Source organism: Phaethon aethereus, assembly GCF_964289735.1.
Source record: "Phaethon aethereus genome assembly, chromosome: 2".
Classification (NCBI taxonomy): Eukaryota; Metazoa; Chordata; class Aves; order Phaethontiformes; family Phaethontidae; genus Phaethon; species Phaethon aethereus.
In genome coordinates, this window is record NC_138582.1 from 83,941,302 (window position 1) to 83,966,606 (window position 25,305).

The 25,305-nt window shown below is 42.4% G+C and overlaps 1 protein-coding gene across 1 annotated transcript in view; it reads right to left on the reverse strand.

The window, feature by feature from the left end:
• The window catches only part of ANKH (ANKH inorganic pyrophosphate transport regulator), a 106,509-nt gene that overhangs the window by 41,454 nt on the left and 39,750 nt on the right, over positions 1-25,305 (reverse strand). Inside the window, exon 2 of the mRNA XM_082014598.1 lies at positions 3,790-4,006. Within this exon, the coding sequence (XP_081870724.1) occupies positions 3,790-4,006 (217 nt within the window). The remainder of the gene's footprint in view (positions 1-3,789; positions 4,007-25,305) is intronic.

The window sequence follows — 25,305 nt, forward strand, 5'->3', positions numbered from 1 at the left end:
AGTGGAATTAACCAGCAACTGCTGAAGTTTTCCCCTGTGCAACCTGTGCAGGGAGTGGCCATGCCCGCTAGCCTGTCAGTAATAAACTGGCACAAAACTATTCACTCATGTCTTGACCATCCAGTCTGCTATAGGTTTGCCTGGTTACTAAAGTTCCGACCTTTTTTCCCTGGTGATGACAAATGATCCAACATGTAGTTTTTAATCAGGTGTAGTGGACACAAGTTAAGGATGGCTACTTAAGCGAAGAGGATGTTTCCCCAAAGTAACTTCTGCATTGCCATTTCCAGAACCTCAGAGAGCTGTGGAAAATAATACTAGTATGCAAAAGGAAGTAAGCTTTCTCAGTACATTATTCCTCAGTAAACTAGTGAAAGGCTGAACAATGTTGTTTCATTGCCAAAGAAAATGTGCATATCTTTCATGATACTGCTGTTAAAAGGACCCACTTAGTACAGAGGGCTTACCAACAACACCATGAAATGCACTATGTTAGCATAATGTTATATAAATGATTTCTCTCCTCTGTCAAGCTGGCAATTTAGTAAGATGTCAAAAATATGCACAGACAGGCTTAGCCTCTTGAATCCCTTCTCTTACAGCCCCATATTCCCACCGAAAGCCAGTCTCTGAAATAATAAGATGCTTTAGACCCTGGTTACGCAGCAAACTTCCTACCAGGAGACCCTAACTGGTGGCAGTAGCTGTCCCCGAAACAGCACAGAGGAAGGAAGGCAGCATACTATCCGCTATTCCCAGACTGCAACTGAAACAGCGAATCCAGGAATACTGTACTGACAAGGTTTGCAACAGCCTTATAGGTGGGATGAGAATACGGTTTCAAATCCCTTTGGTCAAGGTCAACTTGTTTCTTGGTTCTTACTGCTACCTCTACCAAGGGAGTGATAAGAGCTGATGGTGAGGACTTTGCGGACGTTCATGGGAATGTGGTGGGGTGATGGCTTACGGACCCAGAGCTTGCAGCTGTGATTTCGAGTGGTTTGGCTCAGCCAGTCACTTGAGTTAGCCCCAGTGGGGAAGCAGTAGTGGGGAGCTGGTGCTGAAGTAATGAAGCATGAGTCAGGTGGGTGAAATGGTCTGGTTTTATATTTTAAATAAGCAGAGGCTGCTGTTTGTGAGGAGCTGTGTGCAGACTGCAAATAGTCTCTATCACAGTTGGAAATGTGGTGATTCATTGTGGTCACTGTGTTTCTACCACCACTTGTTTTCTTCCTTCTGACTTTCAGTACTCCTCATTTCATTGGGTTTTTTGTTCTCTGTTCCTTCCTGGGCTTCAACAGTCCATGGCAGACAGTCATGTCATCTTCCTTAGCCCCATAAACATGACATGTGGAAGAAATTCAGTCCCCTGAGCGCTGTCTGTTTCTCTTTTTCATCTGCCGAGCATCGGTAACCTGTATTTGCGTCTCGGGTAGATAGCCTGTAACAGGCTTCCAGCTGCTGGGGAGTAGCTGCAAGTCCTAGAGGCTGCCTGTCTGTCACTGCACTCCTTCTCTTCCTCCTGCTAGGCAGGTTGTGCATCTGTGGGTCAGAGAAGAATAATCAGGATTTGAAACAGATTCAAAGGAAACTTGGAACATAAAACTTGGCAACATCAGCCAGGCAATTGGTGCTAGAATCTGACTAACTCCGTTCTCTCGGGCACTCTGCCAGTCTCTGCTGTGGCCTTTGCATATTTTCAGGCATAGACAAGTTAAAATACTAAAAAATATTTTGCAGTCTTCAACCATAAGCAGCTGAAAGATTGTGTGAAGACCTTTAATTCAGGACTTTAAAGGATGGTAAGTACAGCCTTCTTTTTTCTTTTTTCCCCAATATTCGCAGAGAGGGCATTTCAGAAGTTTTGAACTCAGCAGGGCTCTACTTCCAGGGAAAGGCAAGAAACTTGTCTGGCATGTTTTCCAATGGCTGCCCCAAACACCTCCCTTCAATAAAAAGTCCCACATAGAAAATCCAGCTATGTCTTTCACCTGGAAATTTGATAGTTATACTTTGTATTTTCTTTAAATCTATTGTAGCTTAAAATAAAATGTTGGATGACTAGAAAATATTTCTTTATCCAGCTGGCAAAGCCACAAACTTTGACCAGCACTGGCAGGAAAACAAGTGAGCAACTACAAGAGCAGCTCTGGGGGCTGAAGAAACATTCCAAGCAAAGAAATATGAGAGTCAAACGTACAAATGGCCCAAAGTTTATAATACTGACTCAATAAAGCAGCCTCAACTGTAAACATATTGAGGAAGTGACCAATCGATGCCAGTAAATTAAATTAACTTGAATGCATGGATTCAGCTAATAAAATTAGGAACAGCTTATCCCTGGCACAGCGTTGTCATGGCTAGTGAGCTGTTACTGTAAGCATTTATGACGACTGTAACATGGAGTAAAGGTAAACAGCACCAGGCTGCCGCATCAGTGGTGGAGTAAAAGACATGGTGGTCAAACAAACTGGAGTGCCTGGGAGGAACATAAAGCTGGTGAATATAGCTGGCAGCTTGTTAAAGGAGAAGAGCAGGGGGTATTCGTATTTACCAGATGTCTTTGTACCTGCTTGGGCAGGAACTGAAATAGACTAGTCTAGTCTGTTCTATTCCATATGCTGACCGGCAGCATGTGCTGCTCTTGAGATACTAACAGACTGATAATGAATGGTGCCTCACTTCCAGGCCACTCTATAATTTCACAGCAATTCTGGATATGCCATCACACTCACATTTCCTATCCTTCTGTGATGGAATGACTCCCTAGTGCTGCTCATCCAACTCAATCCTACTGCCTGTCAACCAGCGCATGCCTCCATAGGCCATTTCATTACCTCCCTCCTCCCACGCTTAGAGCTCTCAGCTGTTAGGATTTTACCTGTTGAATGCAATGCACTCTCTGCTTCTTCCTCCAGCGTCTCCTGCTCCTCCTTGCTGGGGTCCAGAGGTTTCAGCTCTGCAGAATGAGCCAGAAGGTGCAGAGAATCTGGTGCAGTTCTTGGAGAGGATGAAGTTAAAGTCTTCCAGGTCACATGGCTTTTTATTGTTGTGGCTGATGCTTGAGTTGATATCCCATTTCTCCGGGCTCTCAGAAACTGGCAAATCCCGTGTCTGCCTTACTTTTTATGTTCGGTTCATATCTGCTTGTGTATTGTCTTTGTTTCAGAGTACACTCAGGGAGCTGGTTTCAGTTTGGCACAAAGCACTCTTAGTAACTACTTCTTCTCTTGCAGATTAATTATTCGACAGAAATGGATGACGACTAGCACTAGTAGAGAGTAATACCTGGTATTTTAATGAGGATGCTGGCACCTACTTGCTTAGAGTTTTGTACTGTGAGATAAGTAGCAAAGGGATAGGTACAGAGGGAGTACACTGACAATGCCACCAAGTCCTGACAAACAGCCCTACCAAGCACACCCTGAAGTCCTGCCAAACCCATTCGGGCAGATACTGTTAGTTGATCATCACTACCTAACAGCAGGACTTGAGCTACCAGCTTCGTGCCACCTGTCAACCTTGACAAAGTTTTGCTCACACCCCTGACTGAAAGAGATCAGCAGCATGTTCTGCTGCCAGCCAGGAGAGCCCTGGGGTGGAATCTGCCACTTAACAACCTGTTCAAAAAGTAGTAAAAATTGCATGGATGGGCATGATACCAGCCCAAGAGATTTAATCTCTTTTGCATGTCCTGGTGAAATCTTAAGCCTACAGATTAATCAGTGTGAAGAACAGGCGAGGGAAATAAATTAGAAAACATATTAATTAGACGTGAAGTGACCTTACCTATCAAGGTATGAAATACAGCAGCTACTGCGCCTGCCACAACCATGCATAAAACTGCTTTGGTCCTGTCTCGCTTGCTGTTCACAAACACCAGACCTACATTTTTGAAGTCACTCATCGGACCCGTGAAGAACTTCATGAGGGAGTATGCCAGCCCATAGCTGGCCAGCATTTCCACAGCATCTTCCTTGACGGCAGCGATACCTCTATTCAAGGCCTGTTGAAACACAGAAAAAGCAAATAATGTAGCACATAAGCACATATGGAAGTATACGAAAAAGAATCTTCTGCAGCTGGTTTCTGAAGGAACAAGCAAGTTCAGCTCTCATTGTTTTCACCCCAAACTGGACCTTTTTTCTCTGGTTTCAGCAGCAGTAACTTGTGACTTATGACACAGGCAACTTCATAATTTCCTATGGAAAGTAAATTCAAGTCAAGTAGACTTGAAGAAAAGGTAAATATCTATTTCTAAAGTGTATAACGGAGCACCTGCTATACCAGAAGTCAGTCTTTTTCCTTTTTAGAGTAATTTTATAACCTGCTAATAGTCATGGATGATACAAGATGATTTAAATGCCACTTTGAAGCCTCAGCCCTGAATTGAACAAAGCACAGTCCTTGCAGGCTATCTTTACAGGTAAAAGCTCTGACATTATTATATGCTGAAATTTCAAGAGCTCCAACTTTTTTTCAGTGTAATGAGCTTTTCACTACATCCCATGTTAATTGTTGTGAATAGCCAATATTATCCCATGATGTTTATTATGAAACTAGGCCAAATATGCACGTGACTATACATAACTGTTCTCCTTTCATGTATTTCATGAGGTTCTGATCCTATATTCATTTATATCTCCCTGTTGCATACTAAAAAGAAATACAGCACATTTATTTCAAGAGATATTCAGGTTCAACTAACCTACTAATTCATTCTAGGTCTGTATTTAGGAAATGTCTGCCAATGAATCATGGAAAATTAGATGGATTATTTTTATAACTAAGGTGAACCATGGAAAAAATGTGTAACATTGTTTCAGATTCCAGCTTGCACCAAAATGCTTCTAAAATATTGAATAAAAATGTCAGAATGATAAATTTTATCTTCAGGGTGACAGCATCAATCATCTGGTACACCCAGCAAACTGTTAAAACAAGATTACGTTCAAAAGCATGAAGGATGAAATACGACTTGTTTTCACAAGTATTTAGTTCCTATGAGTTACCGCTGATGTGTGCTGAGAGGGCCATGGCAACGAGGCCAACCAGGAACATCTCGCCAATCCACCCTCCAGATCTCAGTCTATCCACTTACATAGCAGTTCTAATACTGCTTTTTCTGAATGAACAAACCCAGCAGAGTATCTTCAGGTGATCGTGGTGAAGTCCTTCCATTTCAACTGTAAGCATAGTCTTTTTGTTGCTTAAAAAAGCAACAAGTCAAAAGACTTTTTTTCCCCTTCCAAAGACCATATATGCAAGCAACTCCCATTAACTTCAAAATAAACTGCATCCCCATGGCAGGAATGAGCATTCTTCCTACTGTTCTTTTCCACTCTTTCTGTGAGACGTGCTTAATTTTTGAAACTAAAGCTGCACTGTCAACACAGCAGAAAGCTGCAAAAAATACCAACTTCTCTATCCTTGATATCTGCCAAATCACTTTCTTGCAACATGATCTGACCTGAACAGCTGAGGCTCCAAATGTTTTCATCTTTCTTGCTCTAGTTTGTCCCTTCCTGAAAATACCATTTGTTAGACATGGAATATCTGCAGCTGCTATATGCAACCTTTTCTAGTGTATACATAACTCCATCTATTGCATCAATAAGAGTTGAAATTATATTTAATCTGCAGATGCCAAAACCACTAGTGGGTTCATAAAACTGTACTCAAACAATCTGTGGAAAAGACTGTGGCCTCTGAAATGAATAGTGATGACGCTGGTGATGATGTTGGAATCGATATTAAGGTGTATACAGAGTTATAATCTTTTCATTTAATCTTCCTAAAGATGCTGAAACTCCCTGTTGCTGTTGCCAGTAATAGGCAAACAGCCTTATATTATGCCCTATAGAGGGTTCCTTGGTCATGGCTTTCCCCCCCTCTTCTCTTGTCATAGTAAAATATTTCTGGCAGCTTCAATTTAAAGAGAAATAGCTAACCAATTTCAGCTAGTCTGGTTTAAAAGTTTCTCATCACATGTAAGCAGCTGAATTATTTCAAGCACAGTTTCACAAGCACAAGTGCTTCCTTCCTGGTTTGGACAACTACGAGTACCAGCATCTGTGGAGGATGATAATCCACTTCTGACAAGGTATGTAGGATAAACGTGGCTTTAAGAAATCATATTCTGTCAAGAGGCATGGCACTATGATCCCTCTGAAGAGAGACAAATCTTTGCTGAGCACAGTCCTCAAGCCGGTGAAACTAGCTCGGTGTGACTTTGGCCCTGGGGTAACTAAGTTTTCCACCTAAGTAGGACAGACAGAAAACTTGATCCCTCGCCTTTCTCTCCCTCTCTGATTTTTTACAGGCTGAACTCTGATCTCTTTTGTATGATCTGACAGCCAAGTAGACACTTTTGAGTAATTTTCCCCAGAGACACACTGTGTACCAGGTAAGGTAAACTGGCAAAATCCAAAAGGGACTTTTGTAAGAGGTATGTTGCCACTAATTTATGCTCCTGTGAAACAGGTTGGCTGACATGATGAAATACTCCAGAGGCTAGCCCTGAAAAACTAATCCTCCTAAATGCTTCTTTGGAAAGATCCTTAGGAGATGAACAATCGATAGGGCTGTGTACAGATGGTTTAGCTTCTGTAGCTTTCTTTTTCTTTTTTCAGTTTAAGACAACAACGCAAAAGGTTCTTCATCCTTGACTTGCAAACACTATACAAGGACTTGTGTAGCATTTCTACTCCATGTGCCTCAGAATATTTTTGCTACTGAAGCTGCTGATGTCATATTTGATATCCTTAAATCCACAAGAAGTCCTAGATACTTGATAAAGCTGCTTTGGGGTGCAATATGAAAGACACAGGCACTTGCTCTTTCATGGCATGCCAGCCATGAGGTTGGTCATCTTCTAGTCTAATTTCCTGTTAGAATTCCAATTAAATCTCTCATAAAAGAAGAAAAATATAAACCAGGGCAAGGTCTCCATTTTATTATCTGACTCTATTTTGTACAGTTTTTGTGTGAACAAAAATCCATAACAAAACTTCATCAGTAGCATCTGTATCCATGTTTTTTTCACACACAACAGAGCATATCTCTACAAAGATTTGTGTAGCTTGTCAACAACATCACACAGAACTAGGTAATAATAGTAATAACAATAACAACAACAATAATAATAGTAACAACAATAATACTTAATATGAGAAGTTAACTTGATCATACATATTTCAGATGTCATTCTACTTTAAGCTGGCTTATTCACACCAAACTTGAAGGGAGAACTTAAGAAATCCAGATGCTGGAAGAAAGACTATTGTTGATGGCACTTTCTCCTGAGTTTTTAATGAACAGCTAACCTAATACAGTACCAGGTGAAAACGTCACAGTAAATTGCTATGCATCAAACATGATTAAAACAAAGCCACTGACATTGCTGACCCTTCTTTTAGAAATAACAGAAAAAAGCACATAGTACTTCCAGGCTGAGTACGATCCAATAGGTACGTGAACGGGTTAGCTGAAGTAAGTTATATTCTTCAAACAGTTCTCAAGAAGGCAGGCACCACGATCTACAGCTACTTCTATGCAATGTCTTCTATAACACATTATGTTATCACTGGAAATATGAAATCTTCACTACAGGACTCGGTAACAGCCCCTTGAGCCTTTTTTAATGAATAATTGTGTGCTGTCTCTAACATGCGCTAAAATCAGAGAGGACCAGCATTTTTAAATTCCCATCCAACAGATTCAAGTCAGAGGAATACCAAATAATACACTTAATGACATTTCAAGCCAGTAACCACATCTTTACAATTGGGTACTGCAGCTGGCTTTATTCTCTTAGAAGGAAAATATGAGACCTCTGTCAAATTTCTAGGACATGCATAATGGGTGAAGCCAACAAACTTGCATGCAAAGGCAGTGATTTAAAAAGCGACAACTGTGAGAAAAAAGTCAAGGGTCTAGCTTGTCCTATTTTGCATGAGCTTTCAGCACTATTCACGAATGTTGGCAGAAAAGGTTTGGTTCCAATCTACAGCTACACACTTCTGTTGCCAAAAATTCAAAGTCCGTCTCTTAAACTGGTTCTATAGAGTTTGACCTTTCATCACATGATCCTCCCCTCCCCAACTGGTTGACTGTTGCTTTATTTTGTATTGGATTAGACATATAAAAGCATGAAAAAATCTACTGAAAAAGCCAAGCCTATTGTATATGTTTTCTTCTGCTTTTAAAAATGTTTTACTACCTACGTACTGCACGGAATTTCAGTAGTCTATACCTAACTAGAAGCGCACATTATTTTTTCTTCATTTGAAGTTAACTATTGACTACGCAGCCAATACTTGACCAGTGCACGTGTTTCAAGTAAGAGCAAGTAAAATTCAAGAAATCTAATTCTTGTCAGTCCTCAATTTTGCTTATTCTGGAAAAGCAGACTGTGACCTAGTGGAAGATGGCACGTTCATATGGCTTCTTCAGTTTGAAGCTGGGATTCTGTCTGAGTTGTTTTCAAATCTGTTCCAGCTAGTTATCTACCTAAGGGTGACATCAAAAACCTGCTTCATTTGGCCAAATATACGTTTGGTTCAGACAACATTTGTAAGATGTTCCCCCTCCCACTACATCTTTCGTCCTACCTGCCCTCCCCTAAGAGAATGCAAGAGGGCCAGTGTCCAGTTAAAAAGCAAGCTGACACAGGGGACAGTCTTTCTTCTGTGTCAAATAATCTCTCTCCTGATGATTGTTGGCTGAGTTTTCATTTACTAAATCCTGTCACACTGAAATTTTTGGTATCAAACGTATCAGCTGGCTCTGGCTGTTCTGTCTCCCTCTGTCATCAACTGCACTGCCAGAAGGACACCTGACAGATCCAATGCTCTATAAGCATGGCATAATCCGACCACTGTGTTGGTGCTACCTGAGTGTTATCCCATCCGCATCTCTGCTTCTGGATGGGTTTCTTGTAAAGGCAAGAGCCACTTGTAGGCCATTTGAGGGAAATAGCTAGTGCTCTGTCAAAGACTTCCATGGATGTAGACATAGAAGTGGGAGAAAATGGGGTAAAAATGGCATGTGCACATTTATTCTGGCTCAAGAAGATTGCCCTAACATAGGGTATGAAGAGATAGCCCTGAAGGGGTAAAGGGAGACTGACCTTATAGCTTGAAAATGATGACTGAGCAGTGTTCACTGTTTTGGAACTTTCTTTGGTTTGGGCTTTTGTTTTGTTTTGCAATGCTTTTACCCTAATTCAGTATCTCTAATTTTGGGTCAGCATCTGTTGTAGATCATGTGTCAGATGACTGAAATGCCATCTGAGGTCAATTCCTATTAAGCCCACTGTTAAAATACTTGACTTCCCCCCTGCTCCCTGATTAAAGATGGCCCTAAGAGGAGAGGGAGTCACCCCTGACCATAGCGCTGCAAGTGCTGACATCAGTTCAACTCACTGCAATAATCCCAGTCCCCAGCAAGAGACTTGACCCACAGTCTGAAGGAAGAAGAGATACCCATCCTGAGAGAGGGTCACGGACACACCTCCATGGTATTCTTTGAGGAGCATTAGGACTACCCTGAAAATAAGACCTGAAGTTCTTCTGATTCTTGCCACTTCCTAATTCAAAAGACACTGGAAATGCAGGGCAGGCGTCACAGTTTATCTTAGAAAAAATGTTAGTGTACCAAAATTTCAATTATCAAATTTACTCTGCTTAAGTAAGGAGAACATGGCCTAGAAGAAAGCCCATATGCCCTGTGAAACAAAAAACAAGCTGTGAACAATTGCATTGTTACTAGAATGCAATCAGTAACAACTTTTTCCCCATTCACCTTCCTGAGCAGCAATGAACACTTTTGCATGATTCCTAGTCTAATCCGAAATGCCTGCTACTCTGCGACCATGATCAGGCTCTCCATTGTACTTGTTGACACTATCCACCCACTATAAAATGTCAAGGCTGTACGAAAGTGTGTCCTGGCAGATGTCTAAATAAAGACTCTAAATCCAAAATAACACAATTTTTGAGCACTTACAGCTTTCACTTGACCTGGGATATATCAGGGAACAGTATTTTTTAACAGGCGCAGCCAGGAGGTGTAAGAATATCTAGGGCAGCAGTGGCAACAGTGAAGTCAGTGAAAATGGGAAGTCCTTCCCAGTGCAAGAACTAATGCAGAGGATGACGCGTTGGAGAGCTGGAAGAGTAGATACAGCACACTACCTTAGGGCACCTACTGCCTGTGTGTAGATTCATGAACAACAACCAGCAAAACAAGGCAGAGAGTAATACAAAAAACACAGGAGACTGCAGAAGATAATGGCGCAGGACCTCAGGAAAGAAACTGCGCTCAGTGAAGCCAAAACGTGCCTCATTTAAAACTACATTTGACAAAGCGCCAGACTATTTACGACAGGGAGCAATCTTGGGGGGGTGAATCAGTTGCTGCAGATGGTTGCCTCCCCGCGGGATGTGGAGGACACTGATCCTGAAACCAAGAGGTGCACGAGCCAGGACGGTGGGAAGCCCTTAAGGACATACTGCCCAGGTAGTGTTTACTGAACGGGGATGGCTGACACCTGTATGAAGGAGACCTAACCACTGCCATTCCACTGAGAAACCCATCCCCTGAGGTGAGACCATAACCATTCATATTTCCTGGCCTTGTTTAAGCAAGCAGTGCTTGTCGGGGCATGGGACAGAAGCAAAATCAACATATCAGAGATACTCCCCTGCATTATAACTTCCCTGGTGTCCTCTGGCTGATGCTAATCAATTGTCCAAAATATATTTAAGGTGAAACTCATACGGGAATGCTTTGCTCTCAAAGCAGTATGTGAGCTTTTCATTCCAGTTTCACTGGAACTCATCCACAAAGGTGAGAAGCATTTGTGATTACGTTACAGAAGTATGGCTAACTTTAGGCTGAAGTTAATTGTCTTCAGATCTTCTTCGTGTGGAGGTCAGAGACTGATGTTCTTTCAAAAGCTATTTCTGTTTCTAAGTTTATGAGTATAGATAAATAAAATTGAGACATAAATTGAGACACATAAAACTAGGAGAAGGTCAGCCCCCTGTCTCTTCAAAATGCCCTGTGGAATAGCTATAGTTTCTTTACCAAATTCCATTTTGATTCCTCTTAAGTCCTAGAAAACACTGGGGAGGATACAAATGCATATCACATGTATCTACACACAAAGAATATTTGCCTTAATCACAAGTGGTACAGTATCTGCAGCTGTGCTCCTTCTTTTGTTTTTAATTTCTTGCAGAAACAGGCTCTATTTTCTTCCTCCCACTATACCCCCACAGTAAAAAGTAAGCTGATTTACTATCAGTTGCATATTTCATAAAATCACATTGTCTGATTTATCACATTGTCATGTTTATAAATTAAATCTCTGCAAGGACTGTTGTAAGACTTGTTTGTATGCACACAGCAAATTTAATCTACACAGGTGCCATTACCTGTCAGTCTCTCACAACTGGGGCATATTGCCTTTTTATTAGCATTAACTCAGTCTCTGCTCTGCTGAAATACTCCTCGCGTCTCTCTCCTCCTGAAATGGAGATTGCCGCCTTCTCCATGATCACACCTTCTCACGAAGCGCACAGACAGGTTCACGTTGGAAGGGGCCCTTGGGGCCAGCATAGAGCGCTGCCCTGGGCTGAACATCTGGCAGATGTTGTGGAGGAGACCCCACACCTTCTCTGGGCAGCCACCCCGAGAGGCCACCTTCTTTCTGAACCTTAACGTGTAACCAGAACTGGCATCTGAAGATCCACGGCCATCTCCCTTGCACATTAAACCACACTCTCTTGCCAGCGAAGGCCACACTCCTAGCACTGGCCCGAATTCCATTTCCCACATTTCCCCTTCCTTTCCCGAAGGCTCTTTTGCTTCATCGCGCTGTTCCGCTTCTCGCTGCTGCCTTTCACCAAAGATCTTGTTCCTGACAATAACTCACCTGTATTTTCACCTCATGGCAAGAAATTATTTAGTTCCACTTGCCTTCCAGTTTTCACCCTTCCTGTTCTGCTGTTATTGGCTTTTTCATAGATGTAACTTATCATACAGTAGAACAGTATTTTTCAGTAATTTAATGTTGTATTAATTTCTTTTGTATTTTTAAGTCCATGCATTACATATGAAACTCAGCTTTTGCTTTCTTATTGTTTTACATATTATAAGTAGTTTCCTTAAGAGGTATTTTTTCACATAAGGCTACCTGACACTCCCAATTGCAAGATCCTGTAAGTAGTGCAAGTCCATTTTTTCCCCTTAAAAAAAAATCAGTCTAGGCAAAGACTAAAAATTAAAAAAAAAAAAAAAAAAATTCCAAGCCAGTATTTTAATGTATCTGCAAAAGAATAAGGAAAATTAATGAGGTTTGTCCCTGGCTTTGTAGCTTTTTAACCATTTTCTTTAAACTTCTCACATTAAAAAATTCTTAACGCATGCAGAATTTGGTGAAAATGTCTGAAATTTGGCAAAGGTTATCAAAAGTGCCTTTATAACAGACCAAAACTTGGCCAAGCATCTGCAAACTCCGAGTTGCACAGGTTCGGCAGAACTTGATAAACTACTTTATCTGCACAGAAATCTTGTCTGTATTTCGGCTGTACTGAGTGTGCTCTTGGGAAGCTTAAAGCAGTGAAGGTCAAGCACCACAGAGCAGAGACTGCGTAGGTTCAAGTCCTTAAGGTACCAGGAGACAAGGAAACACTACCTGTATCATTAGCTCAAAGCAAAAGGGAAAGCATTTGTCTTTCCATGGACTGAAGATGCAGTACCCTACAAAGACTTCTTTCTCTCAGGAATTGTGAGGTGGTTTATTCTCCTATCTTGGCTCTTGTGGAAAGTACCCTGGAGGCCAGATCCGTAAAATTTGCTTTTATTGCTTCAGCTCTCTGATTTCTGTACACTTCCCACTCTTTGTTAGTGATTAAGATTCTATGTCCTCCTACTTGGAAGACTACTAATTGGCATTTCCTCTCAGTTCTCTTTCCATGTGGAATTTAAGGGTTGTAATAATTATACCCAGCAAACTCTGTGAAAGCCAACGATGAAATGCGAGGCTGACAATACTGCAGCAAAATGTTTTAGTATCATCACATGTATGATCCTACCACTTCATGCCTGCTCTGGAGATTTTCCTACTGCTGCTGTTGTTTAGACTTACTAATTTTGCCACAGTCAGAACTGGTAGTCAGCTGGAAGGGGTGGGTTACTTTGTTGGAGTACGGCCATGCAAACAGGTATTTTAGGGTTTGGTGTAGCAAAGAAGTGGAAGACTCCCAGGATGGATGTCCTGCGAGGGAACCTTCGGTTAAATCAGCAGCAAATCTCTTTGGGAAATAACCCCTTGAGACACTTAGTTCAGTGGTAGATGTCCAGGCTGCTCTGATTGCATAAGACGGTGAAGTTCAGCCTCAGTGACAATGTGCAGGATGGGACCAAAACAGTTTTGGATAACGGGCCTGTAAGGGAAGACACTCACTGTGCAAAAATAGTTTTTTTCCTTAAATCACTTTCAGATGTAACTGAAGCGCAAGGTAGTTGCTAAAAAATTGAAAACGTCAGAATTGGGGGGGGGGGGAGCTTTAGGTGCCCTTTTGGCATCTGCCCCTCCCTCAGTGTAGTTCAAATCAATCAGTAGCCAGCAGCAGACCACCTTCAGCGTCGCCTGCAAACTGCAACCCCTCTGCTGTCAGTGGAGGTCCCATAGTCATTCAGAGCTCCCTGGAGGTGTCATCACATCCCTCCACTACACAAAATATGTAAAGCGACCGAGCCGCTGCCATTTAATGAACGTTACTTGCACATGATGAAAGGCTAAAGCAAACTGAAACAAGTGTCTGCAGGTTTTGTTCATTCAGCTTGGGTGAATGTCCTCTCTCTCTCACTGCAGACAGGAGAGGTAAGGACCCTGCTGAGCAAACGCTCAGAATTCTTGACTTGTCATATGGCTGTGCTTAGGAAGAAAGGCAAATAATTGCAGTTTGGTCTGTCACCCTCCTCAGTACTGCACTATGTCAAAAAAAAAAAAAAAGAACAATCTATAAAGTACATGTCAAAACTACCGTGATTACCACAAATACACATAAGCATCAAGTAAGGCTTCTGTGCCCGAATTGAGAGGTGGGAGCTTGCCCAGCTGTCCCTGACTGTGCAGAACGGCCCCACCTTTATGTGTACTTAGTGCGCTGTGCAATCGCCTGCTGTCCATTAGCGCGCTCTTAAAGCATTTACCTCCCCGTGCGGCCCAGCACGGACCCGTTACTTATGTTCTAGGGCTTTGCCCACCTTCAGCCGAGCAGAACATATTTGAGGCCTGTGATTTCCATCAGCTGCTGTCTCAGGAGCAGGGAGCACGGCTGGTTAAGGTCCGTCACTGAGCAGCTGCTGCCCCCGGCACGCTGCCGGCTAGGCACCGCGCCGTTTGGGCCGTACAAAGCAGAGTTTGTTAGGCGTGAGTGCCTGCGACTGCAAGCGCAGAGCTGCCAGATTAGCTCATGTCTTAATTGCTTAGGAGCGAGAAATAGAGGGCACCCAGATCACCAGCCTAAATACAAACTTGGTGTTTCCGCTGCTGGAAACACCCATCGTAAACAAAGTCCATAACATCAGTAAGAAAACCTTTCATTCGTATCTATTTTTCTTTCCCTTCCATTCTTATTCTTTGTACCAGCTTTATTAGGATGAGATTAAAGTTATTCAGTCAAACTGGAAACGAACTGTGGATAGTGACAGTGATTTCCTTTCTCTGGGGCTGGTGAATTCATTGCAAAACACGCTTTGCAGCACTTCCAGTTATTACAGCACTTTCCAATACTCCAACACCTGCAGAAAGCAACAGTCTCACTAAACCGGCAATTCTGCCTCGATTTTGACCTAATGTACCTGTTTAAAACAAATGGGAAGTGGGTGGTAAAGAGGTGGGAGTGGAAGAAGACAGAAAGGAGAAGAGGTAGAGTTTCTCCAAAGAAATTTTTTTTCTCTCAGAAAATCTAATCTTCTACAGCCCCAGCCTAAGTTTTGAGAACCTTGAACTCCTCTCACGGTTCTTGCAGGTGGTGTTGACAGGACTGGCTAACGTTTCCTTTTAAAAATAGCTCGACTGGTTCTCTCGGTATACAATGACATGAACTCAACAAGCCAACTCACAATGAAATTATTGCACATGGGTTTTTCCAGGCGGTGGGTGTATGGAGTACAGATAACTAAGAAGTTTCTCTTGAAATAATGCACTCTTTTTGAAACCCCTTATCTTTCACAAGGGGAAGAACAATAATATTTCTACACAAGCAAGGATGAAAATACCCCCTCTGACCTAGAAGAGAGGGACGCCATGGGAGAACCTGATTACTGTTGCTTATGTGATCTCATGGCAGCTGGGAGCCCAGCTGATGCCCGTTATAGTAAATGGTTTTCCATGATAATGGAAATACTGGTAAAATACCAATTAATATGAAATGCAATCTGGCTAGATACACTCTGTCCTTACTGGATTTGATAATAAAGAGGAGAACTGAAAAATGTATCATGCTTCGAGCTTTTCCTCTGTACCTGCTGGCAACACATAAGTTATGGAGACAGACAAAAAAGCATTCTTTCTGAATATACTGGGACAGACAAACCCTAGAGCCAGGGGTCCACTGGGGTAACCTCTAAATGCCTGACAATAATTAATCCTGTTACATCTTCACCAAATCCTTGGATAATGCTTATACTCAGAATTCCTTAAGCAATACCTAGGCAGCCTTCTCCCCAGGGAAGAAGACACTTGGAAACACCCATGGAGTTGTAGAAAGCCTTGTAATTTTTATTTTCCTATGTCTGGCAGGGGTAAGTCTTAAACAGAAGTGCAGTCACAAGTGACTCTGTGGGTATTCTTGATTAGGCCAAATATGTGGCATAATTTGACACAATGTAATTTCAGAGGTGTCTACCCCTGGGTTCACAAAATCCAAATTAAAAAAAAATGTAAATCTCTTCTAGCTGAAGCAGTGATCAGACACACAGTGGATGGGTTCCTCTGCTAACTGAGGAACTGTAAATGGTGCCACAATAATTTTTAAATGGGTTCTGCTACCTAAAAGCATCTCTAGAGACACCTTCAGCAACAGAGCACCCATCATCATGATACATTTGATACATAAGCTCAATGCTCTTGTAGCCTTGTGCCTACACCAAACTTAACTCTAAGCTTAGAACTATCTTCAGTGACATCCTTTCTCATTCTTGTGCTTCTTGTGACCTGAGGCAATGATGTCTTCTTATGAAAAGTGATTCTTTCAACAGCAATGAACATTCTTCTACTAACGCACTCCCTCTAACTCCTCAACTTCAATTGCATAGTTAAAACTTATGAGCTCATTTTCACTTGTTTTGTACAAGCACAAGAACCTGACTTGTTAAATTCACGAAGAACACTGATGGATTACAGGAAGCTTAAGTGAAACTGATGCTGAAACATCGTAGCGCAACAGGTAATTTTGCCTAGTGGGTTCTCTGTCTGAGTCACTGGTTTTAAATAATGGCTTTACCCACTCCTGGATTTCAAAAGTGGTAGGAAATGCAATGAAGACAGGCTATATACCATTCTTTCACAGTAGTACTCTACATCGTGCACAGGTTTCACAGGGAGGCAGCCTCCCGTCACGGTCCCCCACCCCCAGACCTGTCTTGTTCTGCTTTCTGAGTCATTTAACACCCTATTTCCACGAAGTCAGAGGAGATGCAATCTCTTTTCTATTTTCTCCATACCTGCTTTTTTTTTGTCCTCTTGCTGATGTGCAGGGAAGTGCGCAGGACGTAAAACATTAATTCAGCACAGACGAAATTTATCTCTGAGCTGCTTTAATATGAAATACAAAATTGGCTTTGGATGGGCACCCTGCCAAGATTCTTACCGAAGGGCAGAGATGCGAGTTGAGTGTCAGACCATTGCCATTGTGGGGATTGAAAAATTGAGCTGGCTTCCTTTGATAGGGTAGTATGATGTGTAAGGTAGTTTTACTCAGCGATTTCTTCACTACACTTCTCTGTCTACAAGAACTATGGATTAAAATTTATCCTCTGCTGAAATCTTCAGTGCCAAAGGATAAAATACAATACAAGGTACAAGGCTGAAAAAAAGAAGAAAAAAAGATAAAAAAGGACCAACATTACCATGGACAAGCTGATGGTCTCTGCAAGTAGCTGTATTTTGCCTTAAGAAAACTTGAAAACTTGTGGGGCAGGTGGGCACAAACCCAAGCACGGCATATAATCTACCCAAACTGCCTGCATTCTGTCTGATTGTACTGACAACTCTGGTAGGGCTTAGCAATAAAGCAGGAAATAAAGGACACGTTTCAGCTCAGCTTCAGTTTCTGAAACTGCAGGTGTAAATAGCTTATGCTGTATTTGCTGGTCCTCAGAAAGGTGTAGCATAATAAACTCAAAAGGCTCCACCGCTGGGGTTCAACAACAGGGATTAAAACCCTTCTTGCACACATATTCTATCCTCATTCATCTTTTTATTTAGAAGCACTGTTCTTCTACCTCAAACAATATCCACAGTGGATAGCTCTTTTTTAAAGCATGATGAGATGGACTGATAGAAAGCAGTGGATGCTTTGCTTGTCATCACATTTCCATGGACTCCAGCTTCTGTGCTGGCAAGACTCTAGCCCTTGGAGGCTTCTGGGCTTGCTTTGTTCAGGCTTGCAGGGCAGTTGGGCAAAAGCGTTAAGTGCTCCCAAAACAGCTTCTGAGATGTGATGACGCTAAGGCCACCAGCTTGGACTGCAATGGACATGCTACCTTGGGGTAAATATAATGCTGAAGCTCCTGTAGGGGTGGTACGTAATACAAACACTGCAGAAGCATGCATAAAGCCAGCAGCACACAGCAATCCTGACAGAACTCTGTTTTTTGACTTGCATGGTAGAAAAACTGAAACAAGGATATTCACAGCCACTGTGGAACACTTCTGGGAAGCAAGTGCCAGGAAGGCATAAAGACTACTGAGTCTCCAGATGCAGGTCAGGAACAAATTAGTCTGTGCTGGTCTTGACAAATACATTCTTTTGGACACCAGGTAAATGAGGTCCTGGGACAGACCTTGTAGAGTGGTAGTGGGAGCAAACATATGAAATATTCTGAAGCAGTCAATGCTGGTTAATGTCTTACAACAAAAGCTGGAAAGTATGCTTGCAAAGAAAATGAAAATTTCTTTGAGATAATGCTGCATGATGGTTTTAATCACTACTCCCTCTGGTCATGCTCCTGCTGATAATCTAATATGTTTGTTCTGAGCAAGCTAGAATAAGAAACTTGTTCATACTAGTCACAGGTCTCAAAGGAAAATTTGTAACTGGAGTTAAAACCAGGTTATGTTCTGCTGGAATGCGAGAAGTGCTCTAGCTTAGGAACTGCAGTCCAAGAGCTGTAGGAGTAATGGGGGATGATCCTCCAGAGCAGTCATTTGGAAGTGGTGATCCTAAAGAGACAGATGTTTAAAACCAGCTTATTAGAACTGTAAAAGCATAGTTCTCTACTCCAGGTATTTGAAGACTTCAGCAATGCTGCACAGCATGTATCTTTTCTAAACTGTTTGAAACTCTTTGCCCCAAAGAGTGAAAAACCGGACTGTGATAAGAGCAAAGTGAGAGCAGGTGTCATGACACTTCTCTTGAATAGTCTAACCTGAAGGTTAGATGATCCCAAAAAGAGCTTTTCCCTTGGGTCACCCCAAATTTACTGCAGGCAGTGAATATCCCCAAATTGGTTACTCTACTGTGACAACAGCATAGGGCAGGACTCTCAACACCCAGTGAGCTCTGGAGCCCAATTCCCAGGAAAATATACCTCTATGCCTGTTGCTAGTGGGTTTGTCCCTTGCGAGTTGATCTAACAGACACAGATTCAGCTTTTTTTAGGTCATCGTGCACTTTACCAAAGAGCAGTAGATGGTGTCACAGAAAACAGCTTCTCAACACTGCCCACCCTCAGACGCTTTAGGCCTTCTTCATGCTTTCCTCCTCTCACCCACTCCGTCCTCAGCTGTACCCCTGGCAGCTCTCGCTCGGGCGCGGGGCAGGTACGTACACATTCCCCCGTGTGCTGGCCGAGCCGAACCCTGGTGATCTCCAGCCGTTCTTATGCCTTGGGTCTCATCACAGACAGCTGAACCGGCTCTGAAAGTACTGCAGATTACCTCTTGCCCTGCCATGGGGTAACACCAAATTGCCTCAAACATAAGAAAAGGACTGTATTTTCATAAACTTAGAAGTAGAGGAAATATATATGTATATATAAAAAATATCTATTCATGCATATTTCCTTTTCCATGAGGCAATTCCCTTACTACTTCTGTGTACTCTTTCTGGAAGACCTTACTTTATGTTTCAATCTTATTTTAGTGTTTGGTATCAGGGAAAATCCTTTGCTGAGGTTAAAGTGAAGGAGAACTGTTGCTGTCACTGCAAATTTATGCTACCAGTTTGACCAATTTGTCAACTCCAGTAAGAGTGCCAAAATCTTATTTTATAGTAGGAACTAAGCTGCAATAATTCTGTAACTCAATTAACAATGTCTTAAACAAATACAGTTAAAACCTGGGTGAAGAATTTAATGTCTTTTTTTAGTTATATGACTTATTTCAGTCTGAACAAAAGACAGGCCCACTCAATTACATATTCAAATACTATAAATTCTTTTCTGAAGCCAGTAACAAAGGTGCTGCTGTTGATCAAAAGGTTTTAAGGAAAATAAGGTATTTCTTTTTATTACAGAGCTTTCATGATGTCCTTCCCCCAGGAAACTATCTTGATTCCTTTTAATAAAGATGCCTTTGATGAAGCAAAGGCTTGTCACGGTAGTACCTAGGGGATTAAACCTTTTCTCCCTGAAACTGGGGGGGATTTATAACCAAAGAGCCTTGAATTATAGGCATTGTGAAATTAAAAGGCAATTCTACTCTGAAGCTCTGTTGCCTGCTTATCTTGAAGCCCAAATAGTATAGGACAAGGAAGAATAGTTTGAACCTCTTTCAGTCATGGTATTTACTTAACCGCCAATTTAGGGATCAACTCTTGAGCCCCAGTTTGGGTTAGCACAAATGTGTTCCCCCTCTGCTCTCAGACTTTTGGAGAAAGAGCACTAATGGATGTACTGCCGATGATGGGAAAACCCAAAGTTTTCTGCTAAACCCCAGGCAGCTGTGGTGGGATGAACTGGCATGCTCTTGATGCTTGTGTAACATTGATTTGCAATGCCAACACTCAGCCTAGACCACGTCCCAGCCCCAGCCCTGCACGAGGCACTTCAGTGACAGAGGAGCCCGCCTAAGAGACTCACTGGAGCGACAGCCTTTAATTCAAATCAGCGGTGAAGTTGAGGGTGCAGGAAGCTACACCCCAGTCCCCTGACTTACTGCAGTCAGCATTCATTTCAGGGTAATGGGAAGCGACAGGGAGGTCACTCAGCGAGGACCATTCTCGCTGCCTGCGGTGGGAAAGCGCTCGCCCTTGCAGGCAGCGTAGGAGCTGGTGCCAGATGATGGGCAGAAAGTGTTCTGGAGGAGTGAATGGAGCTGCATTAGAAATCAAGCCATGCTGTCAGAAGCATCTCTGGGAACGAAACAAGGATTGTAAAGTAAAAAACAAACAGAAAAAAATCAAAGGCCTTTGAAAAAGGCCATTATATTTTTTGGGTTTTTTTGTTTTGCATTATCTTTCCCTTTTCCACTGTGGCAGAGACACCTCTGCATCTCTACTGATAGGAGGAACAACAAAGGAGACCATGAAGTCAACTGGGAGAAACGAAGCTGCACACCTATCCCAAGTGCTCTTTCAACAAGCCTGTTTGGCTGCACGTGCACATTTTGTTTGAGGCAATTGTGGATCTCATGGTGGAATGCTGCTGAGTCAGTGGGAAGCAGGACTGCTGGTTTCAGCTCACAAAAAATCCCAGTCTGCTGTGGACGCCTTTGCACAGGTCTGTGGGAGTACTGCTGGCGCTGGTACTCCGATGCATTCTGACCGCGTTACATACTTTGCCTACATCAAGTAAACAACCAAACTCGCATATCGCAACAGTGAAAACAAAAAAATGGGAGGAAATCTTCGAGCGGTGCTTACATGGGAGAAAAAGTAATGATGAACACTTCAGAAAAAGGCCACTGAAGCGGAACATTCTCCTCCTCTTATTACTTGAAATTGTTCAAACTATAATAAATATAATTCCAAAATCAGAATAATATCTCACCACTGCATTTTCGGCAAATACAGCGATGTTGAACACAGGCGAAGCTGAGGATTGAAGCTATACTCATAAGCTTAATGCGGGGTCCAGACAACGAGAGCTAGACAGTCTACACTGCAAACCTTTGAAAGAACCAGTGCATGAAATTGCAGGGGCTTTAATTAATTTGTCATGCTGGCGTTTGTATAATCTGATTAAGTAACAGCATCTGATATGGTATCACATAGGAGAGGATTCATCAGACTGAATAATTACATGGATTAGAAGAGGACCTCTGAAATGCTTATGGGGCTGGCTCAGAGAGAAATGCAACCAGCAATGCTGAAAGGAGACGCACAGGCCTCAAAGGAATTTACTGGTGGGGCTTCTTAAGATCAAGCTGATATTCTTTAGCATTTTCATTAATTTTCATTCACCACATCACAAAGACTGTGAATATGCAGATTACATATGCTAAGCATGCAAATCTAGTAAGCACCACCAGCACAGATGACTTTGAGACTTATGTAATAAAAATGGGATGAAAAAAAGTAAAAAATGCCAAGCCAAATACTGGGGACTAATAACAAGAACCGCTGCCACGAGCCAGGAACTCACCAGTAAGACTGGTGTACTAACACGTTGCCAAATGACTGACCGGCAGTGCGACGCAGCCATGGAAAAAGGCAAATGTAACTGGAGAACGGGTCTGGTGAGGCATTTCTGGTAGAGACTGAGAAATATTTTTGCCGTTTTAAGGCCCTGTTAAGACGACAGCAGGAATAACTCTGCGCCGGATCAAGGAGGCTTTCAGAGCACCCCCAGTTCAGTGGAAGGTTACTAAGCTGATCCAGGGCTACAGGGAAACCTGATCAAGTGAGAGGAAACCAGAAGAGCTTCTTTTCCATAGCAAAGGGAAGGCTGAGAGGCTGCTCTGTTTCAACATAACCACGATGGAAAAAACAGGGAAGAAGAGCCATTTCATTCAGAAGACAGTGCTGGCATTAGAACAAATGGGTATAAACAGGACTTGGATACATTTTGGCTGTAGTTTAGAAGATGGCTCTCTAACCAACAGAAAAGTGCTTTTCCTCCAGAGGTAACAAGGGCAAAAAGATACGTGGCATAATCCCGCTCAGCAATATGTAACTTGTGCGCTTGAAGGTAGGGACACATGACCTGGAAAACCAAAGGGGTTTCTTATTTTCTAAGTATTTCCACAGGCACTAACGTTGCTTGGATCTCTCGTCCCATTTCACCCCTTCTTTCAGTACAACATGCAGCATGAGGACGGGAAAACACACCGAAAAGCCAGCTTTCACCCCAGGGGGGCCTCGCCATCCTCTGCCGAGGATGCTGCTAAGGACAACTTCAGCAGAGAGCTCTGGCTTGGGTGCTCCCGGTCCCGTCCCAGTGGTGTTTTCCTCTCCTTCTCCGGCTGTTTTCTAGCACCAAACAGCTGGGCCAGCCCGTGAGGCAGCATGTTTCAGCGCTGCTGAGAGGCCGGTATGTGTGTGCAACAGCTCTGTTGTGCAGGGGGAGGCTGTTGGGGGTGGGTTTTTTGATAGTCCTTCTTTTTTCTGCCTGTCAGCCCACACTATGCTTACAGCTTCCTCTTTGTCTCCCCATCTCCTCTTTCCCTTCAACAGGGAAAATCTGTGGTCCTTCAAAAGAAGCCTGCAAGGGAGGGACGGGTGACAAGCACATCGCCCCTGACTCTCCTGGGCTCTCACCCACCACAGCTCCTCCTTCTCCGAACACTGCGCTCGCGTCGCACCAGTCTGCCAGCACCATTCAATACTGCTGCACTTACAGGTATCACCTCCTTTTTCCCTTAATCATGCTGGCTTCAGCTTTTATTAGCCTTGCCCCAAGTTATCTACTTCAGCATCAGTTAAACCAATATTTTATCAGCATCACTGCTTTTACTTGACTACATGTGCAAACAGAACAAATGAATATATATTAAAAGATATAATGGAGATAACTGTATGTGCACTGCAAGCCAACATAATAAGAAATTTGATTAAAGACTTCTTGTATTTTTTACAAGTGAAATATCATGAGGACTCTGCATTCAATAAGGTGCTCAGGCTTGGAAGAGTGCAGGCTCTGATGTATATTTTAGTAAGAGTGTGACAGGATCTGTGTCCTTCTTCCCCTGCCTAAATCTCAGAAAGACTTTAAATGGATACAAGATAGGGAAAAGTGCAAGACCTCCTCCACCAGCTAGGTATAGGAAATGAAAAGAAATACTTGTTTCCCTTAACACCACCTCCACCCCCCCTTTTTTTATCATTCAGTTTGACTTGATTGACTTTCTTTTGTTTGCAAGACACTTTTTGATCTTCAAGGTTACAGAGCCTGCCCATCTTCAACCACAGTCTTTTCCAATACATTTCCCTGCTCTAAAGTATTAATTTTAGAAGGTGTATATACCGGGACGAACTTCGCCAAAATGCCCAACCATAAAAGCAGCTGCATTTGTTTTCCAGAACAGCTGCAGAGCCTTCAGAGATGAATCCCATGCATCCCCTCTGACTTCAGAAATCCCTTCCAACAAACTTCTGCGTGAAGAACGCAGCAGAAGGAAGCTTCAGGGAGGATTCTTTGTTGCCTTCTACTTTCTATAGGTATTTGCATCTGGATGAACTGCAAAGAAGGAAGCTCTCCTCCTGAGGTTATAAGATGGAGGACTGAAATGGAAAATGAAATAAATCTTTCTGTTTTGACTTGTGAGTAATAACTACTGAAGCCAACCTTTCCACACAAAATGCTCCATTGGTTTATGTGGCCAGGATGTTTTGCCACCAAAATCTAGGTGGAGTCAATTGAAATCTGTCCTGTGGGTTTTGCGGTACGTTAATATGTTTTCTAAATTTAATATAATCCAGGGTAGAAGGCTTGAATTCCTGAAGATAGCAACTCCTGTACTTTTTTTCTTGCTAAACAGACCTAGATGGAAAGGTTTCTTACAGTTTTCTCTTCTTCCTACCACAGGCCAGTCAATGAACCAAAGTTTATTCACTTTGCCCCTTTGGGAGTGGTGTTCATCTGCATGTCTGAGAGAGCGAATGACTGCTAAAGTGAGGATAAACATCCTGTAAAAGTCTGGAGGAAGAAGGAGCAAACTTGGACATCTTTTGAGTAATTAAAAACTGAGTGTATCTATCTCCTCCATTTTTTCAATCCTTTGAAGAAATATGATGAGCAGTGAGCAGTTCACTGGGGAATCATGAACTTTATTACCCAGCATTCATTGCTGAAAAACTCATCAGCACATGAATAGTTCAAAGAATGGTACTAAAAAGTGACAACAGGAAAGGCAGAGCTATGACTTGTCTGGCAGTGTACTTCCTGATGACTAAGTACTCACAGAACGCGAGTGGAAAAATCTGATAGTACACTTGAAGGCCAGGGGCCATAGTCCAAAAAACCAATCTCCTATAACAAGGAAAAGGTCATCAAGACTAAGATTTCATTTAGCCTATGAAAGTGTCTTCAGTTTTTCATGGGCACGAGGGCAGGCATGACTTCAAACGCCAGACCTGAAATTTTGATACAGCCAATTTGGCAGAGGATGAATGAAAACCTACCATTCTACTCCCCAGACATGTAAAGCCTAAATAGCTTTAAAAGATATCTGATAGAGGGAAGAGAGTATTCACTTCTTCTAAGTGAAGACAATATCATGACCTCAGCAGTTGCATGGGTTCTACAGAAAGGAATTGCTTCCCCCTTTGGCTAGAGGAGTTCAGTGTTGCTTATCTTCTGTTCAGGAGTGGCACTGTAATGTACTAGTAGCCAAGAGACAAAGGATGACATTCATTTAAAAAAAAAAATCCATCCACATTTAATTAAAAAAATCACAAACAGACTTGTATTATGGATTGTAACAACACTTTCAAAGTCCTAATCTGGGAGCCAAACGAAACAGCGGGGCTTAAACCACTGCTCTGAAGTTTTGTTTAACTAAGACTGAAACTCAACTGAACAATTTGAGCAGGTCTTAAACGGAAAATGAGGTGGTTTGCCTCCCTCCCTAGTGAACAGTCATACCTTTACAGACCTTTCTGTTAGAGGTTAACCTCTCAAACC